The sequence below is a fragment of the Priapulus caudatus genome, unplaced genomic scaffold, assembly GCF_000485595.1.
Source record: "Priapulus caudatus unplaced genomic scaffold, Priapulus_caudatus-5.0.1 Scaffold11, whole genome shotgun sequence".
In the NCBI taxonomy this organism is placed as follows: Eukaryota; Metazoa; Priapulida; class Priapulimorpha; order Priapulimorphida; family Priapulidae; genus Priapulus; species Priapulus caudatus.
In genome coordinates this window covers 521,908-532,127 of record NW_014577072.1, presented here as the reverse complement: position 1 = coordinate 532,127, position 10,220 = coordinate 521,908, and the positions used below count along the sequence as shown (strand labels likewise).

The following is a 10,220-nucleotide window of genomic DNA, read 5'->3' as shown; positions in this document are numbered from 1 at the left end:
ACGCACAAGGGGTTTCTACCACCTCTTCTCTCATGGAAAAATCACCCTTGATAGTATTTTAATATATCAGGAGCAAATAAAAAACCTAATTTGTAATGTTTTTCGTTGTTCTCATTCACTTCTGATCGTAGCATACCGATCCGTACCCCCCAACTTGTGCCGAAGCGCGTTCGAGCCTCACGAGTAGCGTGTTTGTGGGTACATCAGTCGGAACGCGTCGGCAATGTAAGGATTTGGATCACTCTCGAGAAACGCCAACAACAACAGTAAAGACGCTGCTAGTCAAATAAATAATAACAGGCAATTTTATTACGAAACTTGATTATCATACATGACAGCCATTTTTGACTTGCCCATGCACTGGGAAAGCATTTACACGCACAATTCGTCCGATTCATAACCACAAAATAAGGTACCGAACTTGCAAGCTAATATGCTAAAAAGAAGTGATGGTTGGAAAACTTTCAATGGTCTTAATAATTAACTAGCTAACCAAACTTCTAATGAGATGGCACAATTATATTTAACCCATATTTCTCTGCAAGTCAAATAATTGATGTTTTTCTAGGTAAACTGTGAATATTAACTTCTCAAAAGTATACCTGTGCCTTGTACCGAGATCCAAATACAATTACAACCAGAAATTTCTATTCCATGTATTTATTAACAAATACAACACTGTAAAATGCACATGGCTTTTCTAAATCACCGTATCTTATATATTCTTGGTAATAATACCTGGAGAAACGTTTGATATCTGTCTATCGTCTCTGAGACATAATTCAAGTATAACACATTTCTCATAAGCTTTGCGTTATCAGTTCCTTTATAATATTACCATACGGGGAAGAGAAATGGGGAAAATCCACTATGTTTTAGCTACAAAACGTTTAACTGACCAATAATATACGAAGCAAATTAAGTCGCCAATATTAAACACTATTTTGAAATATATTTAACATAACCGCAATCGAATGTCAATCATTACTTCACATTTGTTCAAGTTAGCGTATTTTATATCTGGTCAGTATCTGAAGCATTGATATACAAAAATAGTTATGAATATATAAATAACAGTAGTATAGGAGATGTTCTTTCACCCTTACGACAAAAAGCAGTGATTACAGTTACATTTATGTTTTAGTCAATTTGATTTGAATCAAAAAGATTATTCCAGGTAAACCATTACACACGCATACAACAGGCCAATTAAGTAGCCAAGTGGGTACATGAAAACTGTACGGTCTAGTAAATTGTACTAGCTAAATATATGCAGTTCAATTAATAAAATTCCTTATTCATAACCGGTATGCTACTTACATTTATTTACTAACTCTAGGGAGTAATGCCTCAACACCAAGCAGCCAATGGTCAGTAGTCATTGCAAGAGAAATACCCAATGGAAGGTGATGTAAACAGTCTATATATACGCACACACATATATGCAGGCCAAATATAATAGGACAAGCTCTATAAGTGCTCAACAAGACGTCGTTCTGCTACGAACAGTAGTCATGACACATCTAATCGACCAAAGATTTCACACCGAACAGCCATCGCATTTCTCCTCCGCACGGCTAGAGTTTCGTCGTCATTAGAATCTGCTTCCGCCACCACCGCCAGAGCCCGTAGCGCCGGTAAATGCACCGCGAGCAGCTGACGACATGCCAGTCTGAACGCCTGGATTGGTCATGACTCCCGTGGCAAACTCTTGCTGTGCCTTCGCCCAGCTAGCTCCCGTGCCGCGGTAAAGCCGATGAACCTGTCACGTATGAAAGAAAAACGCGGGTAAAAGCCTTCTAATAGCTCTTCTCAAAAAAACTACACCGTAGACATGTTAGTTACTCACAAGAATTGGTTCAATCAATTTTACAAGTTGATATTTGGTAAAGAAAAGTAAATGCCCTCATATCGACATTAGCTGGGGACATTATTTGAGGTTTAATTGCAATTACAAATAAGCAATGATCAAACATTTCAATTCTAATATTACTTAGCATCTTAATAAGTATATTATACTTATTTCAGCGAACAAACCAATTTAGTTTCTGAGAATTCTAGCATAAACTTATGTGCATGGAATCTCAATATTGATGTATTTATGATTCTAAGTAGACACATCAGCCTATATATCACCTGGAATAATGATTTACAACTGACGTGGTTACATTTCCTCACTAGTTTAGATGACTGGGAGCCACTTTTATTTAGAAGCAACTTCTTCATGACAGTTAATTATAAAAATGTTACATTTTTTAATCATAATAAAGTGGCCCCGTTTTATCGAGACATGCCGGAAAATGCAAGCATGAAATATTCCGATTAGAGTATTAGACAGTGGTCCCAATTAAGCAGTAAGCACATAACAACGTGTACAAGTGATGCACCCGTTTATTCCAGGACTGATAAAGTAGGGACCATTGTATAAAAATCTGCACTTTTGAGTCATTCTTAGATAGCCCTGATTTCGTCTTTGCTGGGCACCATTCACAATCTATTAACCTCGTCTCAATGAGATCCTGGCTACATAATACTTTTAAACGAAAACACACTCACCTCTCAAAGAACCTTGTTTGGTTACAATACTAATAGTAATAGCATTTTATTTTAGAGGATATTTGCAACACAGCAACATCAACTTTAGAATGCCTAGCATCATAAATATATCCCTACATTCGTCAAGGTTAGTCAGTGAATAATCCTAACTCACCTTTATTAGGACTACCATGTCAAAGATGCAGAGAACAGTAAAGAAAGTGGCTGGAACTATCATAGCTAATGAAGCAGCAAGGCTTTCTTCAAGATGTCCAAGTGAATTTAGCCAGCCACTGTGTGAAAAACAACATGCATGCACTAGACAGCAAGAACGCATGCATCTCCCACCTACTTCCCCATGCAGTGTACCTAGTCAAGCAATATGAACTGGTGTTAGTTGATGAAAAGTCATTAGTGGTTAAAATAGGATAGATGCGAGCCCAATGCGAAAAGAAAACAGAGAGCTACCTTAGAACGAACATGCTCTGGTGTGCATAACAAGAAGCCACCACAGGTAGCAGAAACAAATTACACCATGTTCATGCAAATGACGACTTTCATTCAATATCACAGGTCAATATCACGTGCACGTCTTGTTGTATTCACTGCCGAGATAGAGAGAGAGAAAGAGAATGAGCCTAGATCATAGAGGGACGATAAAGATCCGGATGAGGTTCTGAAAGACATGTACGGCGAAAGAAGAGAAGAGATTCGCGCGCGATCACCTGTGTCGCGCCGCCCTTCACGAGGTGCCGGATAAGGAGAAAAGAGAGAGATGAAGAAGAGAGAGAAGAGAGAGAGATAGAGAGAGAGAAGAAGAGAGACACACATAGAGACACAGAAAGACACGAGAGACACATGAGAGAGACAGACGAGAGAGAGAGAGAGAGAGCAGAGAGATGGAGAAGAGAGATAAAGATGAGAGAGAGAAGAGAGAGACGAGAGCAGTAGATGAGAGAGAGAGAGAAAGAGAGAGAGAGAAAGAGAGAGAAAGAGAGAGAGAGAGAGAGAGAGAGAGAGAGAGAGAGGGCGAGAGGGCGAGAGAGATGGCAGAGGTAGCAAGAGTGAGACAGGGGGGTTAGTCTTTTGCAAAAAAACACAGTTAGATTGCTAGCACGTGTAGCATACCACACTGTGATTACAGAGTGTGATTACAGCAATCTCTCGCCATCCGTGTGCAAACAAGATACCTTGATCAGGAAAATAATCATTCCTGCGGCTTCCAGGGAAAATAAAAAGCTGATGATAAGCATAAATGCAGCGGCTCCAATATTCTTGTTGGTGTGGGTCAGGGAATTTATCCAGCCGCTATGACAGGTAGAATAAAAACAAATCTAAATGATAATACAATAAACATTCAATGCAGTGATCTTCCACTCTTGGGGGGATAGGGCAGAGAATTCAATAGGCTGCTATAACAATGAGTAAAACGAAACAAAAAGAACAAAGCATACTGTCATGATAACGACTTCCAACTGGCAAGTGGAACACTGCACTTTCCAATAGAGGAGTTTTCATGGAACTAGTCGACCCTCATACATACTGCCTGCTTTCACATAGCTGCAAATTGCGCAATGATAGCACATGTTGGCCAATTAGACCTCGCAGGCACCCCAATGAACAAGGTTCTATCGTCTTGAATGTTGTTTGTCCCACGAGTGATGTGATGAATGCGGTTGCTTATCACAGCACATTATTATGAACTGGAAGCAACCTGAATGTTATTATCCATTGTTAGATTATGCCTAATGCAATAAAAAAACAAGCACGTCTGAGATAGAAAAATGCACATGTACATGCAACGACCGTGCCTGCAACTTAAATGGTCTAACCGTCATTATTCTACCTAATAAAGCAATAAGGTACAAGCCACTACGTCACTATGCGTTCTTCAAGAAGTGGTTCAATATATCTGCAAGATTGAAGAACAATCCAACAAAAACAATACCAAGCAGATGCATGTGGTTTGTGAGTACACATGAGTCAAAAGACTCTGGTACAATTCTACCTTGAGAAGAAGAACAATGTTGAGTAGGGAGCAAGATGCATACAACAGGCCAACGATTAACATGATTCCACCAACTGCCAAACCTCGTCCACCTTGCGATATTGTCGACAAACCATTTATAAAACCGCTGTTTAGAGAGAAACCAAGAATAAAATTAGCCATTTGAATATATCACTGTAATCGCCTAATAATATCAGTATACAGCTCAACCTTAAGACTATTCTAGCACAAACAATTACATGTAATGTGTAACAATTTTGTCAGTCTTTTACAGATGGTGTAAAAATTACAAAGCCTATTTCTGATTATTCAAATAATATTCTGATACTTGATCTTGAACATGTACTAATGATACTTATCGAATATAATAATGAATAATCGAAGATCATTACGTTCACAACACTTTCACATACCATGTGCCAAAGTTATCGAAACCCAAGGCTTGGATGACCGAGATGACGAATTGGAAAAAGAATATGAAGAAAAACATGAAGAAATTGATTGAGCTGTCCGACCTGAAAAAGTATAAAAGAAAATAAATATGACAAAGCCTGAAATCTTGAAGCATTCTTCACAACACATGTACGCCATAGTTTTCAATAGACTGTGACAGTGAGTCGACACAGCATTACTGCTCCACTACTAATGAGACAAAATTTTTACCATATGAGAAAATGTATGAAGGTATACAACTAAGTAATAAAAATGAAATATAAATCACTTGTTCAATTCTAATGAGCTAGCTCTGTGCATTCACTCACAGTAATTACAGACAATGGATTGACCGCCTACCGATTTTTTTACCATGTGAATACACAGTCTGTAAATTCGGCATATCCCTTACTGATATACAGGGCGCGAAATTAGCACCGGCCCACCGGCATATGCTGGCAAATTATCTGGAGGGCCGGTAACATTGGCAAAACACCGGCCCTCCGGCTCGGTTGGTTTCAGCCCGTGTTAGCGAGTACCTACATTTTCATTTATATTATAGCATTAATGAGCAAATAGCCTACATTACTGTTTTACCTTAAGGATATCACACCATAGTTTATCAACATTTTACAAATTTGAAATCAAAAATGCAAGTGTGAAACATGACATTGATTTTACAAACAAAATTTACGAGGGCTGGTAAATTATGGCGAGGGCTGGTAAGAAATTGCTGTTACCAGCCCTCTGGGCCGGTGCAAAAAAATCTGAATTTCATGCCCTGTATATATACTACATCTGCATACCTGAATGCCTTGTAGACTGGTCTGTACCAGCATACAAAGGAACATGGTGTGAACAGACAGAAGAAGAGAATAGATAAGCCAAACGTTGCTGCACTTCCACCAGTGAACAGATAGGCCATTGCTCCTAGTACATTGAGGAACATTGTGCCAGCATAAACTGAAACAGAAAAAGTTCACATATTTTATGGCCATAAGATATATCAGGGTTTCTTCTGAGGGAAAATTAGGCAAAGGAGGTAATTGCCAGTTTGGGAAAAAATGTGCATGATGGATTCAAATACAAGATGTATTGATATACTTATAGGTATATAAGCCTCGTTCACACGAGACCTCGTATTTATGAAATACGGTATTTGCGAAATACCGAATCTGATACAAATACGCGGCCGAGCGTTCACACGCTGATTCGCGGCTCCAGAAATACGGTATTTGCGAGCTACGAGCCGCTTTAAACAATCAAGCGAACAATGCGAAATAAACAATGCAATGCGCACCAACTGCCGATAAAATACGTAGACTGGTCCGCGCTCAACAGTTCCACTCGCATTACACTGGAACTGTCGAGCGCGGACCAGTCTATAAAATACCCGGCTTCAGAAATCCGGTATTTAGCGTTCACACGAGGAAATGCGCGGTCCAAGAGATCCGGTATTTCTCAAGCACGGCAAATTATTCGGGGTCTGGGAAGCCGCGTATTTACATCAAATACCGGATCTGTTTAGATACCGTATTTCTTGGACCGCGCATTTTGCCTCGTGTGAACGCTAAATACCGGATTTCTTGCTACGTGTGAACGCGGCTATTGATAGAGGATATACTCATCAGTAAATACAGGAACATTTTCACAACGGCGATGTTAAATTTGACAATGGCAGTGCGCCACTGTGCCTCTTATGTATAAGAAACCCTGTATATACGTGTCTAAACAACAGTATTATCACTGAAAAAACACTCAACACTCATAACACAGATACATAAGTAAGAACTATACATTTTTGTCTATTGCTCAGAGGCATGAATAGAAGATGCCTGAAATCCTAGCCAAGATGCATAGGTATGCAATTTATTCAAATTTCATTTCAAACTGAACATGCCCGATTGATAACTCAGGGTGAATTTAAACTATGGATATTAAAAAATCTTTCCAACCATTACAAAACCTGTACGGCTAACATGCCTTTATAGGACACTCATACATTGTTACCTTTACTTGCACTTTTTTCTGATGGCACTATTTACAAGGCAATTGGCATGGCATTGACGAATGTAGCGATGTTATTTGCTATTTTATATACCACAGCATCCTGGCTTGTGGTAAACTTTATACTGGGGTAATCAGTAATCTTGTTGCTAATAGGTGACACCTAATTTGAATACATAACATTCAGACATTACTTACACATCCATAGGTAATAAAATATTTTCACTAGACGCTGAAACTCTAACGGTATGTCTACAGCAATGTCTTGGTAGAAGCATGGCTGCACACAGCATTTCGCTGGCAGAGGTGGCCAATTGTTCCTTCTAACTGTAAGCAATCATATCAAAATTTTGAAATATACAAAGCTAATTATAACTAGCACCAAGACAGTACAGCAGTATGCATTACCTACATAAACGTTAATGTGAAGCAATTAGCTTCTACCGCCTTGGCAAAAACAAAGCCACATCACTGCAAATAAAATGTATGATCACAAACCCTATACATCATACATAATGCATTTCATTAACTGTTGCATAACTAATGCATCAACTAACTGTCAGTAGGAGCATGAAAGGTTGGAATTAGGATTTTAATAATCAGAGTAAGTAAACTTACGACTTGCATTTTGTTGTCTATTTATTTCATCTTCTCTCCTTCTGATTTCTGCTTCTTTTTGCTCCAACTCCTAAAATTTCATAAAATTACTCTCGCAATAATAATGGTCAAAATATTATAATTATCAAGTGTGTTTCACTCTGTACAAATAGATCACCTGATAATGACAAAATATGTCCTGATAATAAAATGTCATCACCACCCAGATATATAACATTATGGAGAGGGCAAAGATCAAGATTGCAATATATATACTAAATAGTAATATTTAGCATTCAATATTAATAATAAAATTGCAATTTCTAATTGCAAGCTTGATATAATTATACCCTTTTAATCTACTATAGTTTCCTTCTTGCCATCAGATTAGGAAAATGAACAGGGTTCGAAATTAGGGGAAGCAAGCAGCAGTTTTGTTACCTACAATGGTCAGGTTGTTGCCTGCTCTCAATGCCAGCAGCAAATACTTGCTGCCAAGCAATTTACAATAAACCAAACTAAAAATGAGGGGTTGTTTTTTCAAATCTCAGTTATCCTACTTTACGGCCTGTACTGTATTCGATGTGAAACTTTGGTATGGGTGGCTATATTTAGAATTAACAAATCAGGGAAAACAGACTAGGAGGACAAACCAGCTTTCTTATGGACAGAGACAATAGGACAATGCTATTGGGGTGGGAGGGAGTGGAATGGCTATAATTTTCTCAAGTTTCTGCCTGGGTGAGTGAGTTTGCTGCCTGCATTTTTCTGTGGCAGCAACTAAGTGCTGCCTGGCAAAATGTTCATCTCTAATCCTGATGAATTAGAAATTGTGCACACATTTCCAAATTTCCTTGATTATGACTGCAACATGTGCGCACTTCTCACAACTCCTTCTTTGACTCCCATCCATACCTCTTGCCTTCGCTGAAAGTCAGCCGTGTCAGCATGCTGGGCTCCAGACTGGCTGTACGGAGGAGGTGGCTGACTGTACGACGTCGGCACGATAGCTGGCTGGCTCGGCGCTGCAGGCGGTGGCTGTTGAGGCGGTGGCTGCTGTGGTGGTGGCTCCTGTGGCTGCATCACAGCCGATGGCTTTTGACTGGTATCAAACGGGTTGTAATCGTCGAGACTCTGCTGAGCGCTCGCGGTACTCGTCGTGACTTGTGTGATGGATGGATCCTAACATGTCAGAACAGTGAGTAATTACTATCGATCCTTACGCGGGCCGGCCTTGTATGCACATATCTTGTCATTATTACAACTGGAGTGGGAAAACTAAGGGTGAGGACGGACAGGCATTACATTTCAACATGTTTTCCTGTTCAGATACAAAAGATTAATGTACAGGACCAATGCCGCTTTAGAAATCTTTCAGAATGCAATATTGAGAAGCTTATCCAGCTTAGAGAGATGTAAAAACATGGTTAATGACATCATTGTGTATGGGGCCACCGGGGAGTTGCACGATAAAAATCTATAACAATATACAACTTGAACAAACCAACTTTAAAAAGTTGAATAAAGACAAATACAGATTTGCACAGAAACAGGTGATTTTATACGACACATTCTCAGCACAGGCGAGATTATTGTCGATCCTGGGAAGATAACAGGCATTGTAAATCCGAGTGCACCACAGAGAACAATTGAAGTCAGATCACTATTACTTATTAGTTATGGCGCCAATATGTCTCCTGATTTCTTCCAAATCTTAACCAGATCTTAACAAAATATACAAAGTATGCAACAGTATAAATTGTCTATTGTATTTGAAAATACCTGTTACTGTTAAGACTTCATCATTCATGGTACCTGTGTCAGTGTGTATGTTGTGCCCAAACTTGGAATTTCAGCGCATCCGCAGTTTGGGCAACCAATCTTGAGATTGGGCAAACAGAGGTAAACAGAGCTTGCACAAACATATGATTATTAGGATTTCAAATGTTACATCATAACTATAAGGTCGTATACCTTCTTTCCTCAATGTGTTTGGCACCTTTGTATAAATATTAAATGATTATAATAAATAATTGGATAAATATGAGATAAATCTCTTCCTAGTTTGCACCACGCACACTACACGCTATGAGCGGTTGTTAAATCACCGACTGTTTTCAGTTTGCCCAATCTTGAGATTGGTCAGCCAAACTAGGGAATCCGCAGTTTGGGCAGCACAATCGCTACACAATCTCGAGATTGTGCAGATTCCAAGTTTGGGTACAACATGTACAACTACAAGTGTCTTTAGCTCCTAATGGAACTGGCATTACTGCTAGCACTGATAATGATATAGCCTTGCTTTCCTTAGGTCAGTCTAAAAAATTCCTATATCTACACTATCTTCAAACATATTCTTATATCTTATCATGACTGTACAATTACTACAGTACAGATAAACGACAGGTATTGACACATGTGTCAAGGATACAGATGCTGTACAGGCTACAGCATTCTACAAATTACAATACAATACAATAACATGACAATAGCTGTGACTGTAGTGTGTCCGTGTTAAGGAGTGTGTGCCTGTAGCAGAGCCAACGAGGGAAAGTATACTAGAGCCAGATGAGACGGGATACTAGAGAAGCGTTGCCGAAAGGAGATGTTGATCCCAATTGCGCTGAAGCGCAGATCTTTC

General features: G+C 39.2%; 1 protein-coding gene across 2 annotated transcripts; it reads right to left on the bottom strand.

Annotated features, from left to right (window-relative positions):
• Positions 1–287: 287 nt before the first annotated feature.
• LOC106807679 (secretory carrier-associated membrane protein 1-like) lies at positions 288–8,761 on the bottom strand. Of its 2 annotated transcripts, XM_014810103.1 has the most exons (7): positions 8,495–8,761; positions 7,601–7,670; positions 7,181–7,309; positions 5,782–5,938; positions 4,957–5,058; positions 3,726–3,843; positions 288–1,762 (listed from the first exon to the last, which is right to left on the bottom strand). In XM_014810103.1, exons 1-7 carry the CDS (start codon positions 8,660–8,662, stop codon positions 1,595–1,597), a joined length of 912 nt encoding a protein of 303 aa, XP_014665589.1. In that variant the 5' UTR covers positions 8,663–8,761; the 3' UTR covers positions 288–1,594. The 2 variants fall into 2 exon arrangements, with proteins under 2 accessions (XP_014665589.1, XP_014665597.1); XM_014810111.1 differs by lacking the exon at positions 7,181–7,309.
• Between the last annotated feature and the right edge of the window lie 1,459 nt (positions 8,762–10,220).

Bases quoted from the DNA above. Each gene is read 5' to 3' on its own strand.
- LOC106807679 (XM_014810103.1), bottom strand. From the start codon at position 8,662: ATGCAGCCACAGGAGCCACCACCACAGCAGCCACCGCCTCAACAGCCA. The intron at 7,310-7,600 runs GTAAGTTTACTT...GATTGCTTACAG, and splicing joins TAGACAACAAAATGCAAGTC to TTAGAAGGAACAATTGGCCA. The intron at 1,763-3,725 runs GTATCTTGTTTG...CATACGTGACAG, and splicing joins TGATTATTTTCCTGATCAAG to GTTCATCGGCTTTACCGCGG.